We start from the raw sequence: 18,091 nt of genomic DNA, 5'->3' as shown, positions 1-18,091 counted from the left end.
TCCCTGGAAGAGGCTTCGCCACACTATTTAGGGATGAGAGACCACATGGAGCAGAGACGAGCCAGCCCTTGGGATCCCAGGACCAGCCCACCTGCCATCCACCAAACAAGTGCATGAGGACATCCAAGATCATCCAGCCATGGACCAGCCCGCAGCCAACCTCAGCCATGGGGGAGAGCCCAGCAGGGCCACCAGATCAGAGCAGCCCCAAGGACCCTCAAACTGTAGGTTCAGCAAAATGCCTATTGCCTTAAACCATTATGGTTCTGCTTTTTTTTTTTTCTTTTATTGCAGAAAAACCTAACTGATACAGACAAGGTGATGAAATTAACCTCGTTAATTCAGAATCCAGGCCGTCTTAATTCACAGCCTTAACCCTTGATCACTTTGCTGTCTCACATCTCTGAGCCTCAGGGTCCTCACGTGCAAAATTACAACAAAATAGCCTTTCATTAACTACAGTTGACTTACAATATTGTATTAGTCTCAGGTGCACAAACATGATAGTGATTCAACATGTTTATACATTACAAAATGATCACGGCTAAGTCAGTTTACAATCTGTCATCATACAAAGTTGTTATAATAGTGCTGACTGTACCCTCTATGATGTACAGTCCATCCCATGACTTTTTATTTTATAACTGGAATTTTGTACCTCTTAATCTGCCTCACCCATTTTGCCCAGTTCCCCCGCCTCCTCCCCTCTGGCAGTCATCCATTTTTCTCTGTATCTGTGAATCTATTTCTGTTTTGTTATGTTTGTTCAGTTGGATAGACTGAAGTGACTTAGCTTGCATGCACAGGTACATTTGTTCATTTCTTCTGTTTGTTAGATTCCAATAAGTGAACACATACAGTATTTGTCTTTCTCTGTCTGACTTACTTCATTTAGCATAGTACCCTCTGGCTCACAGGCCATTAAGTACAGTCTACAGGGACTTCCCTGGTGGTACAGTGGATAAGAATCAGCCTACCAACGCAGGGGACGTGGGTTTGAACCCTGGTCTGGGAAGATTTCACATGTGGAGAAAATCTAAAGCCTGTGCGCCAAAACTACTGAAATTATTGAAGCCCTGCACCGCAACAGAGCAGTCCCTGCTCTCCAAAACTAGAGAGAGCCTGCATGCAGCAACAAAGACCCAGCACAACCCAAAATAAATAAATAAATAAGCTTATCATTAAAAAAACAGTCTACCGTCCAAATTTATCACAAGGGATGTTAGTTTACCAAATCCTGTTCTTTTCTAATATAAGCATTAATATCCATACCTTCTCCTCTAACTGCATCCAACAAAGTGTGATATGCTGTATTTTCATGATCATTCCATTAAAAGTATTTTAAGTTTCCCTCGTAACCTCCTCTTTGACTCATGTCATATTTAGAGGTGTGCTTTTATTATTTTCCAAATTTAGAAGGGGAGTTTCCTAAATATTGTTTGTGATTTCTTATTTAATTGCATTGTGGTCAGAGAATGGCAACCCACTCCAGTGTTCTCGCCTGGAGAATCCCAGGGACAGGGGAGCCTGGTGGGCTGTTGTCTCTGGGGTCTCACAGAGTCGGACACAACTGAAGCGACTTAAGAGCAGCAGCAGCAGAGAATGGAGTTATATACGATTTCAATCTTTTCAAAGTTATTGAAGCTTGTTTTATGCCCAGCATTTGGTCCATCATGGTGAATAAACCAGGGCTGTTGGAAAAAAAATAACAGCCTCTCAGCGTTAGTAGCAGCACATCAAAGGTGAAGGTGTCCATGAACCTATTGGTCAGTTGGAAAATTCTGCATGAACACCAGCCAGGATTCTCTCCAGTTAACATTCTTTCTATGGGTTTCTCCCTTCTACTTGAATGCCAAGACAGAAGACTGAGACTTTGGATTATTGTACAGTCCTGAATTATTTCCCGCCAGCAGAGCAATGAAGGTAAGTGAAGTCTCTTCCTCCCTGACCTCCTACCAGGCTCCTCACTTTCCTGCTTTATCATTCATGTCACTCATAACGCCTGCTGCCCTCAGCTTATAAGAGGAGGATGAGGAAGGGAATTAGCCCTTAACGAGTTCATACTGGGTTCCAGCTGCATCTGGCAGTTCACCAATCTGTGAAAAGTGAAAGTATCAGTCCCTCAGTTGTGTCTGACTTTTTTGTGACTCCATGGACTATAGCCCACCAAGTTCCTCTGTCCATGGGATTTTCCAGGCAAGAATACAGGAGTGGGTCACCATTCCCTTCTCCACGGGATCTTCTCGACCCAGGGATCAAACTTGGGTCTCCTGTATTGCAGGCAGATTGTTTACAGTCTGAGCCCCTAGGGAATCCCTGTTTATTTATCTGTCTACCTTTCTATCTCTCTCTCTCTATTGGGTTGGCCAAAAAGTTCATCTGGATTTTCCCATAAGGTGGTATGGAAAATCCAAACAAACTTTTTGGCCAACCCTATATCCATCTATCTGCACTCCTCCTGACTAACCAAGCTCCATCACAGTGGCCTCTTGCCTCTCCCTTGAACTTGCCAAGCACATTTCTGCTTCAGAGCCACTGCCCTCTTCTCCGCCAGGAACACAGTTCTCCCAATATTCATTTGTCCCTTCCCCTTGGTTTATCCGGTCTCTGCTCATTTATTTCCTTCTCTGAGCAGCCTTCCCTGAATCCTATTTAAAATAGCCTTTGCTATCTTCCTGCTCTGCTTCATTTTCTTCCTAGGGCTTGTCACTATCTGCCTTATATATCTAGTTACATATCTTTCCCCCCACCAGAATGTAAGCTCTGGGGGTAGGGACTGGGGTTTCCTGTTCACCACTGTGTCCGCAGCGTAGAACACCAGGCACAGCATGTGCTCTGAAAACGCTTGGGGCATAAAAGAAAGAATGAATGAGTCAGAGGCCCAGACAGGAAACAACCCTCATAAAAACTCCCTGACATAAAAACCCACAGACCTCTTGGGATGTGAATTTTATGGTGAAGATGACAAACAGAACATACGATGTGCAGAAAACCATCCCTGTCTTTGGTATCGGTTTGGGATCATCCCAGTCAACACTTCTCTATTAGAGGAGCATTGTGGGTAGGTGGTCCATCCCATGGGGCTGCCCCACTCCATGCTGGATTCTTGCATCCTCATGCATGCGTGTGTGCTAAGTTGCTTTAGTCGTGTCCAACTCTTTGCGACCATATGGACTGCAGCCCGCCAGGCTTCTCTGCCCGTGGGCTTCTCCAGGCAAGAATACTGGAGTGGGTTGGCATGTTCTCCTCCAGGGAATCTTCCTGACCCAGGGATCGAACCCAGGTCTCCTGCATCTCCTGCATTGGCAGCTGGGTTCTTTATCACTAGCACCACCTGGGAAGCCCTCTTGCATCCTCGGTTTCTGGCAATTCAGTATCAGCAGGGACCCAGTCATGTGACAACCACAAAATACCCATCACATTTTGATACACACACACCACCCCACCAAGGAATGTGTTACTGCCTCCTCCTCTGACACTATGCAATCTCACCTCCATCCACACCCATGATGAAACGTCCCACGATGAGCATTTCCAAGGCTCCAGCTGGGAGAGAACAGGCCATCAGCAACGCAGCAAAAATCCCAAACCCATTGTTGACCAGCAAAGTGTTTTTCCTGGAAGAAAAAGAAAAGGTCTGATGAGGTTGCCTTTGGCCTGTCCATTCCAGGAGCAAGGTCCAGACTCCTCAATGGACCCACCACCACTTTTGGCCGTGTGACCCTGAGCAAAGCATTTCCTTCCTCTGGGCTCATCACTGGGGTTGATTACATCACCTCTGAAAGCATCACCAGCCCTGACCCTCTGTGGATTTCCCTGGTGTAGTGTTTTAGTCCATTGGTTCTAAGACCTTTATTTAATATTACAAAGTCAAAAATGTGTCTTATAATCCATAAGTCAAACTAGTACAGCCACTATGGAGAACAGTGTGGAGATTCCTTAAAAAACTGGAAATAGAACTGCCATACGACCCAGCAATCCCACTGCTGGCCATACACACCAAGGAAACCAGAATTGAAAGAGACACATGTACCCCAATGTTCATCGCAGCACTGTTTATAATAGCCAGGACATGGAAGCAACCTAGATGTCCATCAGCAGATGAATGGATAAGAAAGCTGTGGTACATATACACAATGGAGTATTACTCAGCCATTAAAAAGAATACATTTGAATCAGTTCTAATGAGGTGGATGAAACTGGAGCCTATTATACAGAGTGAAGTAAGTCAGAAAGAAAAACACCAATACAGTATACTAACGCATATATATGCCCGGCTGATCCGGGGAATTCGAAGCGGGGATGGCGTTGGCGAGGATCAGGAAACAACTGCTTAATTAAACGTTTATTAAGGATATAAAGAGTGGTGAAATAAGGATAGCTCAGCGAAGAAATTCAGTGAAGAAAAGAGGCTGAATAAAATTCCAAAGCAGGGAATTAACGTCACCTACGAAGGCCGCAGGCGTCCTCCCGTTCTCCCGAAGGAGAGGAGACACTAAGGCCTCCCCGGTCAGATCTTAGAAGCCCAGGCAAAATTAGTAGGCTTGACGAGCTTCCCTGCCTCAGAGGAAAAGTTCAGCTAGAAGGTGAAAGAAAGAATGACATGGGGAGACCAAATTCCGGTGAACAAAAGGACATACTTTATTTTCCAAAGCAGTTTTATACCTAAAGTTGTGCATAGAGGATAATGGGGGAAGGGGTAGAGGCATGCAAAGACAGCAGTTCCTGATCCTTATCGAAGTCAGGCTTTCAAACTTACCATATGCAAAAGTTTAGGTGATTTACATCATCTTCTGGCCAGGAAGCCTGTTAACATTTTAAGAAACTTATTTTTCTCTAAAGGTGATTATTCTAAAATCAGGCGCCAGCCTCCAAAAAGCATTGGAGAAAGTTGCATTCCTATAGGGCAAAGGTGAGGTGGGCTCAATCAAGAAAAGAATTAACTCAAGGGTCCAAGATTACAAACATTGAGGCAACTGCTTACATTTCTATACACCCATTATATCAATCAATACACCGCCAAGGACACAGTAGGTAAGGGATATGGAGACTTAGCAGCAAACATTGGCCCAACAAGTGAAAAACCCTTCACCAATACAATTTCTAATCAATCTTTTAACTACTCAAAGGAATCTGTGTTTAGACAGTTTAGAACATCTCCTGCCTCTCACAGTTGGGAGGCTCTGAACAATCACATGTTGCCGGAAAAAACCTATTCAGGCAGGCTAGAGGACTTCCAAAGGAGTTTGTAGGTTGAAACACTGTCACACCCAAGAATTATTAACTGGAGCTGTAAGCTAACTCTTTTTTCAGAGAGAGGTAGTGGGGGACAGCCCCCCATAAAGTCAGAGGTGTAGGTGACAGCACAAAGCAGAAAGTAGGCAGACTCTGGTTTTTCGGGTAGATTGCTCGAGAATTTCCAGGGAGACTCCTGAGGCTTGATCCCGCCTTTGCGTATGTCAAGCCTCCTTCCTCATGACCTTTGCCACGGGCGGAGCTCGCTCCCCACATATATGGAATGTAGAAAGATGGTAACAACAACCCTGTATGCGAGACAGCAAAAGAGACGCAGATGTATAAAACAGTCTTTGGACTCTGTGGGAGTGGGAGGGGGGATGATTTGGGAGAATGGCATTAAAACATGTATAATGTCATATAAGAAATGAATCGCCAGTCCAGGTTCGATGCAGGATACAGGAAGCTTGGGGCTGGTGCACTGGGATGACCCAGAGGGATGGTATGGGGAGGGAGGTGGGAGGGGGTTCAGGATGGGGAACAGGTGTACACCTGTGGCAGATGCATGTTGATGTATGGCAAAACCAATACAATACTGTAAAGTAAAAAAAAAATAATAAAAAAATTTTTTTAAATAAAAAAATATATTTCAATAAATAGGACAAGGTAGATCTTACCTTTTAACTAGACTTACATTGTTTTTATTCATAACCTGTTACTTTGCAGATGTATGTTTTTAAAGTGTTAAGTAGATTTAATTTTTTGCAACCTTTGTGTTTTTTCTGGCATCTTCACTATCCCTCTAGGCAATAGCACCATAGCTAAAATTATACAGATATGTGACTTCTTCAAACTTGTTAATACATGTTGAATATTTTGCTGATAAAGCCAATCTTTAATAATATGAAATAGCTAACGCATGTGTACATTCTCAGTCGCTTCAGTCATGTCCAACTCTTTGCGACCCTATTGTAGCCCACCAGGCTCCTCTGTCCACGGGATTCTCGAAGCAACAATACTGGAGTATGTTTCCATGCCCTTCTCCAGGGGATCTTCCCAATCCAGGGATCAAACCCGCATCATTTATGTCTCTTACATTGGTAGGCGGGTTCTTTACCACTAGTGCCACCTGGGAAGACGGAAAAAGCTAATCGTATGTAACTAAAAAATTAAAGTGGAAAATTAAAAAAAAAAATCCATGAGTCAGAGGTCAGATAGGAAAATGAAAATCACTGTAGTTAGTTTAACCAATTTAATTGGTTAAATTAGTTAACCAATTTAACATTGGGAATTGGTTAAGCAAGTAGCAGGGCGTGGAGATGTCGAAAGGGGGACCTCTGAAGTGGGTGTGCTATCCTGTGCTGCTGATACCTTAGGGGCTTGGAAGGGAGCCCCCTCAGGGGGCTAAAATCTTCAGAAGTGGTCTCTGATCCAATGGGGTCATTCCATCTCATTAAAAGAAAGTGAAAGTGAAGGTTGCTCAGTCTGGTCCGACTCTTTGCAACCCCATGGACTGTATAGTCCATGGAATTCTCCAGGCCAGAATACTGGAGTGGGTAGCCTTTCCCTTCTCCAGGGGATCTTCCCATCTCAGGAATCGAACCCAGGTCTCCCGCATTGCAGGTGGATTCTTTGCCAACTGAGCTATGAGGGAAGCATCTCACTAAAGCCTCAACTCAAATGCAATCTCCTGACACCCTTTGATATGACTGCTTTCCCCAGTTGCACAGCCCATCCTCTCACCCTGTTCTAGCCTCTCCACAGCCCCAGTATTACAGGAAATTATCCTCCTGTTACTTGTTTTATACTAGCTGTCCATCTTCCTGTACTAGAATGTAAGCACTAGGGGGCAGAGACTTTGTCTTGTCACTGGATCCCCAGCAAGTACACCAGTTCCTGACACAGGCAGGTGACCCATATATATTTGCTGCATAAATGAAGGAATGAATCTAGGAGTCAGGTCACGTGGACCCCGCTTGCCCTACATGGCACAGCTCTGATCTGCCATGAATCTCACTTTAGCTTCCACATCTGTGGGCTGCAGAGCTGCTATTCTCCTGAACCCACCTCCAGTAATGTTCCTGCTTGGACAGCTCATACTAATTGAACAACTTTGGAAAGATTTCTTACTCTCTCAGTCTTGACTTGATTTACTCCCCTGTAAAATGAATATAATAAAGTCTATCTTGTAAGGATTCTGTGAGAAAGATTTATGCAAAGTGCCTAGGATGTCACCTGGAACGTATTCAGAGACTCAATAAAGTAAAATAAACAAACAAACCATGATGATAGCTAACATTCAGAGAGTCCTTATGATGTGCCAGGCACTAAGTCCTTTACACTCATTGAAGACCCTGTAAGTTAGGTGATTTGCTACTGTATTTCCCACATGAAGAAACAGATCTAGAAACTAAGATTTGGCCAAGGTCACACAGGGCTTCCCTGATAGCTCAGTTGGTAAAGAATCCACCTACAATGCAGGAGACCCCTGTTTGATTCCTGGGTGGGGAAGATCCTCTGGAGAAGGGAAATGCTACCCACTCCAGTATTCTTGGGCTTCCCTGGTAGCTCAGCTGGTAAAAAATCTGCCTGCAATGTGGGAGACCTGGGTTTGATTGCTGGGTTGGGAAGATCCTCTGGAGAAGGGAACAGCTACCCACTCTAGTATTCTGGCCTGGAGAATTCCATGGACTGTACAGTCCATGGATTCGCAGAGTTGGACATGACTGAGCAACTTTCACTTTCTTTCTTTCTTCAAGGTCACAAGCTATTCGGTGGGATATTTGGCATTCCAGAATCCAGAATACTAAGCTGTTTGCAATAGTGGCTACCACTTATACTCTCATTCACTCATTCTTTCAACAGTTTTTTTTTCATTCAGCTGACATGTATTCACTCAGCACATGTTTGAAGCTGGACTGGGTGCTGAGCATCATTCTATGTTCTGGCACACAGCCATGAATGTGGCCAAGTCCCTGCTTTTATGCTTCTCTTAATAAACAAGTAAAATTAAAACATGTGGAGCATATCAGCTGGTGAGAAATGTTGTAGAGAACATGAGAGCGGGGGAGGGGGTGCAATTTTACACAGAGTGGCCAGAGAGGGCCTTGCCAAGAAGCTAACACCTGAGCACAGACTGAAGAAAGTGGGTGATTTGAAGAGCGAGAAGACGAGCTGTATGGACCCTGGGGAACAGCAATCATGGCAGAGAAGAGCCAGATGTAGACTGTTGCAGCAACATGAGTGAGGCCAGTGTGGCTGGAAGCAGAGGAGACCCAGAGAGCAAGTAGTAGAAGGTGAAAGGGGAGGGGACTGGAGCTTGTAAGGGGAGCTTGTAAGGGATCCGCAGGCCACCATGACAACTTGGGTTTCTATTTGAGTAAGAAGCGTAGCCTTTGAAGTTTCAAAGGAGAGGAGAGGCATGGCCTGATTTTAATAAAACCATTCCATCTTCTATTTTGACCATGGGATGCAGGGGTAAGTGTGGGGTCAGGGAGGCCAACAGGGAATATTGCATAGATCAGGCAAGTGCTCACAGGGATTTGGATCAGGATGGTGGAGGGAGTGAGCCATGGCTGGATCTTGGTGTGTTTTGCAGACAGAATTGATGGAATTTGTTGATAGTGATATTGTGATTTATAGTAACAAAAATATGCAGTCTTCATCCTGGTTTCCAGCTCACAGTGCTCAATACCCTTGGAATTTCCCAAGTGATAAGAACCATGGGAGCATCTTTTGTTATATTTCGTCACTAGACCTCATTTCCTAAAATCGATTCAGAGCCAGAACAATGAAATCAATGTTGTGTTATTCATAACAAGCCCACAAGTGAGCTGATGTCAGTGAGGTGACTTTTGGAAAAGAACTAAGGATAGGGTGGGTTGGTTGCCAGTGGAGCCAATCACGTGACTAGAATGTTGTAACTTACAATCCCATCCTGACCTCCAGAGAGAGAGGGGCTGGAGATTGAATTCAAACATCCATGGCCAATGACTTAAACAACTATGCCTATGTAATGAAGCTTCCATAAACCCCAAAAGGACAAGGTTTGGGCAGCTTCCAGGTTGATGACCGTGAATAGATTTGGGAAGAGTGGTGCATTCAGAGAGCACGGAAGCTCCACCCATTCCCCATCCTTTGTCCCAGGTGTCTTTTCCATTGGCTGGTCCCAGTTATATCCTTCCATAATAAATCAGGGATCTACTAAGGAAAATGTTCCTGTAGGTTCTGTGAGCTGCTCTAGCAATTAATAAAACCCTAAGAGGGGCATCCTCGGAAGCTCTGATTTATAGCTGGTGATTTTGGAAAGGAAATAAGGATGAGGGGATGGTTGTTGGTGGAGTCAACCATGTGATTAGAAGATTGAAACTTTCAATCCCATCCCGACCTACAGAGAGAGGAGAGGGGCTGGAGCCTGAGTTAGAAGCATAGTTGACAACCATGACTCGCTGTTAGCATCTGGAGTTGGAAGAGGTGAGGGGAAGTCTTGCGAGACTAAACCCTTAACTTGAAAGCCAAGGCAGGGGGTCTTTGGACCCTCCAGTCCAAAGCCAGATGGTCAGAAGCTCAGGTGACAACCTGGGCCTGGGACTGGTGTCTGAACTGGGAGAGGGGCAGTTTGGTGGGACTGAGCCCTCGATATTGTAATCTGATACCATCCCTGGGTAGATAGTGTCAGAACGGAGTTGAATTATAGAACAGACAGCTGGTGTATGGAGAATGTCTTGATGATGTAGGGAATACCCCCACCCTGGCCACAGACATTGGAAACTGGTATTCAGAACCTAAAATATGGATGAGTTGGATAGAAGTGGAGAGAGGGAGAGGAGCCATGGATGCCTCCCAGGGCTTGGGTCTGAGCTCTTGCATTGGATAGAATGGTGCATTTTGTGCTACGCAGGGGATGTTAAAATCACATTCAAGTCTGACTTGAAACATTTACAAATTGGGCTGCACACCCTCTAAGCGAGTTTATCATATTAATGAACTCCTTCCCAAAATAACCCCCAGCATGACAACGTCCCAGCGAGGAGAGAAACCTTATTTGCAGATAATTCACAACGCTGACTCACTAGGGTTCAGAGACGGGGATTGTAATTATTGTTGTTACCATATTTTTCACAGGGATGAACATGCAACAGAACAAGAGGGACCAGCACCATGCTGTTTCTGAGAGCAGAACCCCAGTGCCCTCTGGGACCCCCAACTGCGTACAACTGGTTCCGTACTTTGAGCTTCTCCAGTGATGTAGAATCTTCCCAGAGCAGCCCAAATCATCAGCTCTTGACAGAAAGGGGTAAAGAGGAGTTTGGAGGCCATGTCCTTGAGAAATGGTCAAAGGGACTGGGGACATTCAGCCCAGATAAGAGAGGGTTCAGGGAAAGTGTGAGAGCTGCCTTCCACTATTTCACCTTGATACACAGGACTATGATCAGGAGATACAGGGAGTATGATTTCAGTTTGGATTTGGAAAGTACTTTTCATTAAGCCCTAGTGAAATGGGGGAAATTGTGGAGATCCTGGCTCCTACCACTTACCCTTCCAGCAATTCTTTAGCTGACCAGCCTATAAGCCAAGATGGGATCTAGCTTCTACCATGTCCATCTCTTCCTGCTTATCCAGCTTGAATTCCAGAGTCCATCATTTTAAACATTCATATACCCTCCACTCCTTGATCCACTCACTCTTCTCCTTCATTCTGTGTTTCTGAGATAACTCCAATCCTAGTTAGATCTCAGTCTATCTTGCACATGTATACAAAGTTCATCTTGGCTGGAAAAAAAAATACATTGAATTATGTTGCCTGGTCTCACTTGAAATTCATGACCAACCAACTCAAGTAGTCTTTAAGCCCCTACCAACCATTCTAGATTTTCCTGTTTTGATTAGTCTCCTGGTCTCCTGGGGGACTATTTCAAGCATCTTCTCTCTCTTTTAATCCCCTTGTCCTGTTCCTCAGCTGGTGACCTTGCTTTATAATCTACCAAGAAAGCAGAATCAATCTGAAGAGATGGTCCACATGTTCCTTCCATGTGATTTAACCTACCAGCATCTGTGCCCATAAGCTCTGCCTTCCTTCCTGTTTCTACGGATGAACAGTCTCCACTCTTACCTGAAACCAATCCCTCCAATGACCTACTAGTTCCCCACCCGCTCTAGGACCTGCTCAAGGTTATAGCTTCAGCAACTTTCACCCCTTGCTCCTGACTATCATTTTCCCCTCCTTGCTGGAACATCTCATTAATGTGCTGCTGCAGCTCCCATCTCAAAACAAAACACAAAAAATCCTCCTGATTCTACCTCTTCCTCCATCCACCACACCATTGTCTCTGCTCCCCTTTATGGTAAAACTCCTCAAAAAGATCCTTCAATAAAAAAATAAATAAATTTTAAAAAGTGGTCTGCACTCATTGTCTCCATTTCTTCTTGTTTCTTTCTCTCTTAAACCCACTCCCATGATTGTTTACTCCTTTGTACCCTTGACATGGCTCTTGCCAAGACAACCAGCCACCTCTGTGTTGCTCAATTCACCAGCCAGAGCTCAGGCTGGTCTTCATTCCTTGGCTGTGTTGGACCTGGTTGATCACCATCTCCTCTCCCTCACGTTGTAGATCTCATTCAATGGTAAGACTGCTCCTACCTTGTTGGGTGATCCTTAACATCTTCCCAACCCTCTGAATATTGGAGGGCTCCAGGCTCAGCTCTTGAACCTATTCCTTTGGTCTCTACCTTGTTGTTGTTCTTCAGTGGCTCAGTTGTGTCCCACTCTTTGCGAGTGGGTCACAACTCTTTGGGTCCCACTCTTTGTGACCCCATGGACTGCAACACATCATGCTTCCCTGTCCTTCACTGTCTCCTGGAGTTGGCTCAAACTCATGTCCATTGAGTCCATGATGCTATCTAATCATCTCATCCTCTGCCACCTGCTTCTCCTCTTGCCCTCAATCTTTCCCAGTGTCAGGGTCTTTTCCAATGAGTCAGCTCTTCTCATCAGGTGGCCAAAGTACTGGAGTTTCAGCTTCAGCATCAGTCCTTCCAAAGAATATTCAGTGTTGATTTCCTTTAGGATTGACTGGTTTGATCTCCTTGCTGTACAAGGGACTCTTAAGAGTCTTCTCCAACACCACAGTTCAAAAGCATCCATTTTTCGGTGCTCAGCCTTCTTTATGGTCCAGCTCTCACATCCGTACATGACTACTGTCTAGCTTTGACTAGAGAGACCTTTGTCGGCAAAGTGATGCCTCTGCTTTTTAATATACTGTCTAGGTTTGTCATAGTTTTTCTTCCAAGGAGCAAGTGTCTTTTAATTTCATGACTGCAGTCACCATCCACAGTGATTTTGAAGCCCAAGAAAATGAAGTCTGGCACAGTTTCCATTTTCTTCCCCATCTATTTGCTGTGAAGTGATGGGACTGGATGCCATGATCTTATGTACCTCCTATGTAACCTTATCTCCTGGCTTCAAGTGCCACCTTTGTACTGAGGACATCTAGATTTACATCTGAGTTCTGGGCACTTCCGAGTGCTAGACTCACAAATCTCATTGTGCACTTGACATCTCCACTGGAAGGGCTAACAGACAATTCACACGTAGTATACCTAGAACTGAGTTTCCATTCTTCCTTTCCCCCGCCAAATCTTGTTTTTCTCAAGGGTTTTCCTACCTCAAAAAGCAACTGCTCAATATTCTGTAATACCCTAAATAGGAAAAGAACTTGAAAAAGAATAGATACATGTGTAACTGAATCACTTTGCTGTACACCTGAGATTAACACAACATTGTTGATCAGCTATGCTCCAATATAAAATTAATTTTAAAAAAGCAATGCAGTCCTTGCTCCTTGCGATTCTTCAAGACAAAAATGTTAGCATTATTTTTATTTCTCTCTTAGTCCCACATAGTCCATGAGCAGGGCTTGTTTTCTCTATTCCCAAACTATTTCCAGAATGCAAACAATTCTCACTGTTTCTCACCGTGTCTCATGACAAACCTGGTGCAAAACGAATCACTTCACCTGGCTTGTGGCAGGATGTTCCTAACCAGCCTCCCTGAATCCACTGATAAGAGCAAGCCTTTCAAAATGTGAGTCAGATCACAAATACTCCAGTAATATCCCATCTTACTCTGAGTCAAAGCTGGAGTCCCAACCCTTCCCCACAGTGTCTTCCGCTTCTGAACCCAGTGACCCCTCCTGCTTCATTTTCTACTCCTGGACTCAGCTCCAGCCATAATGACCTCCTGTCTTATCTTCAAAGGAACCAAGCCCGTTCTTCCCCCGGACCTTTGCACTTCCTGTTCCCTCTGCCTGGAGAGCTGTTACCCCAGGGACTTTGTCAGTTTTGTGCACCACCAAGTGCTTGGCACATAGCAAGCTCTCCATAAATATTTGCAAAATAAATGTATGGGCAAATAAAAAGCATGCAAGCAACAGAAGGATGGGCATTTGGGGGAGTTACGGTAGAAAAAGTTCAAGCATTGAGCACTTTCCCTCCATCCTTTCATAAACCCAACAAAAGTTTATGGCTTGCCTACTGTGTTGGAGCTCCTGTGCCACATGCCGGGGCTCCTATACAGACACGGATCTTACACTGAGGAGCTCGCCTTTCAGGGGAGACAGAAATGAAACTAAATCTTTGTAACCCCAAATGCCAAGTGATATAACAGAGGGAAACACGAAGTCCTATGTAAGCTCAGAGGCCAGCATTGTTTCTGACAGATATGTGGTGGGCAGTGGGTGGAGCTAGAGTAAAGGTTTGTTATGACTTTTAACTGTCACTTCCCAGTTCATGCACGTTTAATACCAAGTGGACTATGTCCTTAAAACCAACTGATGATGCGTAAACCACATGTACTGGAGAAGCTCCATGCTTTGTGTTTGCTGACTCCTTCTGTTTGAGACTTTGGCCTCTAGGAGGTACCAGTCACAGCCCTCAGCTTTGCAACCTGCAGTATCTCTGCACATTGTCAAATGTCTCTAATGGGGTAGAATTGGCTCCTTTTGAAGAGTCTTGACAGTTTGCAAGCTCTCTCAGGGAAGTGAGATTCATGCCTGGGGCCTGTATGAGGACTGTGGGAAGAAGTTTGTGGTGGGGATGTTCAGTAGGAACCGTATCTGTCTAAGGGGCTTAGGCCACTTTGCCCCTCCGTGGGCAGAGGCCACCTGTTCATGAAGCCAACATAGCAAGCAAGAGCTGAGAGGACAGAACACAGATGCATTTTCTTATGACATCATAGGAGCTATTGGATTCAGCTGAATTATATTTCAGCCACGTGAGCCAACCAATTCCCTCTAAAGCATAAGCCAGTCTGATATGGGTTCCTGCCATTTAAAAAGTGAGTCGGGGAGTCCTGAGTGACAGGTTCAATCCCTGGGTTGGGAAGATCCCCTAGAGAAGGAAAGGCCACCCACTCAGGGATTCTGGCCTGGAGAATTCCATCTGGCTCTTTTGGTGCTTCCCTGGTGGCTCAGATGGCAAAGCATCTGCCTGCAATTCGGGAGACCTAGGTTCGATCCCTGGGTCAGGAAGATTCCCTGGAGAAGGAAATGACAATCCACTCCAGTACTCTTGTCTGGAAAATTCCATGGACGGAGGAGCCTGGTGGGCTACAGTCCATGGGGTCACAGAGAGTCAGACACAACTGAGTGACTTCACTTTCTTTCTTTCACTTTACTATGTTTGGGTGACCCCCTACTATGTCAAGGTGATGATGAGAAAATAATATGGTGGATAATAATAGCTTCTCTTCATTGAGCTAATGGGCCATTCTCCCCCATTAATTTTCTCTAGCCCTTACAGCAGGGTAGGACTCTTGTCTCTATTCCACAGATGAGAGACCTGAGGGTCAAATGTCAACACAGCCAGGAAGTAGAAGACTCATGATTCGAGTTCACATGTGAATGCTCTAAAGACTCTACTCTCTCCACTAAACACCTCAGCATCCCCCAGGAAGTTGCTATGAGCAAGGACACAGAGCAAATGTTTGGGGGAATTTATGGATAACGCAATCTTACACGAAAGAAGGCTTCACGTAGAAAATAAAAGACTGAAACACAGGGGTAGAGTGGATCTGATTGGAGAGGTTGATGTTGGGGAATTTCAACATGAAATTGATATTCACAGCAGCTGCCTTTGTATTGGGAAGAGTTTGACGTGGCCCAAATGTCTCTCAGTCAGGAGCCAGTAAGGAAATTATCATCCAGTCATACAATGGAAGACTGTTTAAGCAACTGATTTAAAAAAAAAAAAAGCTCTGTAGATATCTCTGTGGAACAGTCTCTAAGACACTGTGCTGACTCTTGTCCAATTGCTCCCACACCTAGGTCCCTTTCCACTCTCCCCTCACCTCTCTGAGCCCTGAAGCTGGTCCTCCTGAGCTGCACCAATGAGACACCTGGGTTTTCAGGCTTCTGCTTGGGTTTGACCAATGAGAGGCGCCTATGCAGGCTGGAGGGCCAGCAGAAAGAACAGCCAGAATATTTCTTCCCAGCTCCTCCTTGTTTGGACAGTAGGGTCCTGACAAAGCCTGATGCCTCCACAGCCTCAGCGCCAGCCTGTCAACCCCTCACCCAGGGATTCAATTTTCCTTGGCTTTTCCTTACCCTATTTCTGCTTTGTGTCCTTCTGGCATTATAATCTCTCCAGCTGGACTGAGTGGAATTCTGTTGCCTCCTGCAATCCTGACTCTAATACAGACATAGTATGGCCAATACAGAGGGGCCCCCACTGACCTCCCAAGAAATTTTCCGATCACCTTCACCAGGAACGTCCCCACGAGTCCACCGATGGCGAATATGGACACGGTCACAGACCAGAGCAGGGTCAGAGTGTCCGAGTCTATGGGATGTCCGTGCCTTCTCTCCCACGACTCGTTGTAAAAGGCCTTGATGTACTGAAAACAAACAACAAACCATGTTATTCCTCCCAGCTGCTCGAAGCCCATTGTATATAAACAAAATGACTTTTATGGAACACTGGTTTCATACCAGGCATTTCGCTAAGCTCTGTTTGAGCTGTTTCACTGAATCCTTCTAACAAACCTTGTGGACAGACCTTATTTTCAAATCCTTTGGCAGGTAGGGAAACAGAGGCTCAGAGAGACAAACTGACTTGTTCAGCTGAGTGGCAAACCTGGGAATCAAATTCACATCTGACTGAACCAAGGAGAACCACACAACAGAATCACCTTGAAAATGTGTTTAAAATATTCATACCTAAATAAGGGAAAATATTTGCCACCTTGGGGTGGGTAAAGATTCAAGACACACAGAAAAAAACCAGAAAAGAAAAACAAAATGCTCATTTGGATTTCATCAGACTTAAGAGTGTTCTGCTCTTCAGAAGGCATCATGAAAATTGGAAAGACAAACCATCAACTGAGCTAACATATTTGCAACCCATGTAGATACAAAGGATTTGTAGTCACAATATATAAAGAGTTCTAACAAATCAATAAGACAACACAAGTAGAAATGAGTCAAAGATTTGAACAGACTCCAAAACAAATTCAGCTGACCAGGAAGCTAATGACATAATGTTCCACATGTTTATTAACACAGAAATGTAAATTAAACTCACAATGAGGGCTTCTCTGGTGGCTCAGTGGTAAAGAATCCACCTGCCAATTCAAGAGACACAGTTCGATCCCTGGTGCAGGAGGATGCCACATGCCATGGAGCAACTAAGCCTACACACCACAACTATTGAGCCTGTAGAGCCCACATGCCACAGCCTGTGTGCCCTAGAGCTTGTGCTGGGCAATAAGAGAAGCCACTGCAGTGAGATGCCAGCCCATCACAATGAAGAGTTGCTCTAGCTCACCGCAACCCAAAGAAAAGCCTGCTGGGTAATGAAGACTCAGCACAGCCAAAAATAAACTTTAAAAATTATTTAAATAAACCACAATAAGATGCCCACTTCATGCTCACTAGACCCTGCCCCACCCCAACACACAACACTGCTGTCGATTCTGATTCAGTGGGTTTGGGATGGGACTGAGTGATTCTGACATACACTAAAGACTGAGGTCATGAACTGTGCTCCCCATGACAGTTCCATCTCCAAGAAGCTCATAGTTCCCCATAGGTACCCCATAAAGGCCCAGAGACCTCTCCAATAACAGCCAGTGTTATAGAATGGCAGAAAAAGCATAGGGTCTGGTTACACAGACCTGGGCTTGAATCCCAGCATGATGATTTGCTAATGATTTAAACCAGCTAAACCTGGGTTTCTTCATCTGCAAGATGGGAGTGATAACACTGATTGTCTCGGGCTGTCATGAAATCACCCAAGAACTTGAAGCAGCACCCAGTACCTGTATGGAGATCACCCAATCCCCAGGGAGATTAAAGATGAACAGGTCTGGTAAGGGTTCAGTAGTGACTAGCTGCGTGTACTCTGGTACACTGACGGTGGGAATTTAATTTGTACAGTCACCTTGGAAAACAGTTTAGCTTTACCTAGTCAAGTTGAAGATCCTAACCTAGAACCCAGCAAATCCATTTCTAGAAAATTCCTCTTACTTACCAAAGAGGATATTGGAGGTGGGGAGAGATAAATTAGGAGTTTGGAATTAACACATACATACCACCATACATAAAACAGATAAACAACAAGAACCTGCTGTAGAGCACAGGGAACTATTTTCAGTATCTTGTAATAACCTATAATGGAAAAGAATCTGAAAAAGAACATATATCTTCTCCCTGCAGAGATTCTGAGCCTGGCTTGCCAGCCCTTCCAGCCATCTTGGGAGCTGCTCACTATTTTTTTCAACGCCTTCTTTTTTAGCTTCAATCAGACAAACTTGCTGTTGTGTCTAACTCTTGAAACTCTACCAAAACACATAAGTAATTCC

General features: G+C 44.8%; 1 protein-coding gene across 8 annotated transcripts in view; it reads right to left on the bottom strand.

Annotated features, from left to right (window-relative positions):
* Positions 1-18,091, bottom strand: part of SLC2A9 (solute carrier family 2 member 9) — a 233,564-nt gene that overhangs the window by 183,197 nt on the left and 32,276 nt on the right. For 6 of the 8 annotated variants that reach the window (XM_086404782.1, XM_086404779.1, XM_086404786.1 and 3 more), the window contains 2 exons: positions 15,966-16,126; positions 3,493-3,617 (listed from right to left, as the gene is read on the bottom strand). In XM_086404782.1, the coding sequence (XP_086260908.1) occupies positions 3,493-3,617; positions 15,966-16,126 (286 nt within the window). Of the gene's footprint in view, positions 1-3,492; positions 3,618-10,772; positions 10,933-15,965; positions 16,127-18,091 lie in introns of those variants that run through there. The other 2 variants (XM_086404783.1, XM_086404784.1) reach the window with 2 other exon arrangements.

The sequence above is a fragment of the Bos grunniens genome, chromosome 6 (assembly GCF_055505025.1).
Source record: "Bos grunniens cultivar Pamir isolate PY7600 chromosome 6, Bosgru_T2T1.0, whole genome shotgun sequence".
NCBI classification, from domain to species: Eukaryota; Metazoa; Chordata; class Mammalia; order Artiodactyla; family Bovidae; genus Bos; species Bos grunniens.
The sequence above is the reverse complement of the archived record's forward strand: the minus strand, read 5'-3'. Positions and strand labels throughout refer to the sequence as shown.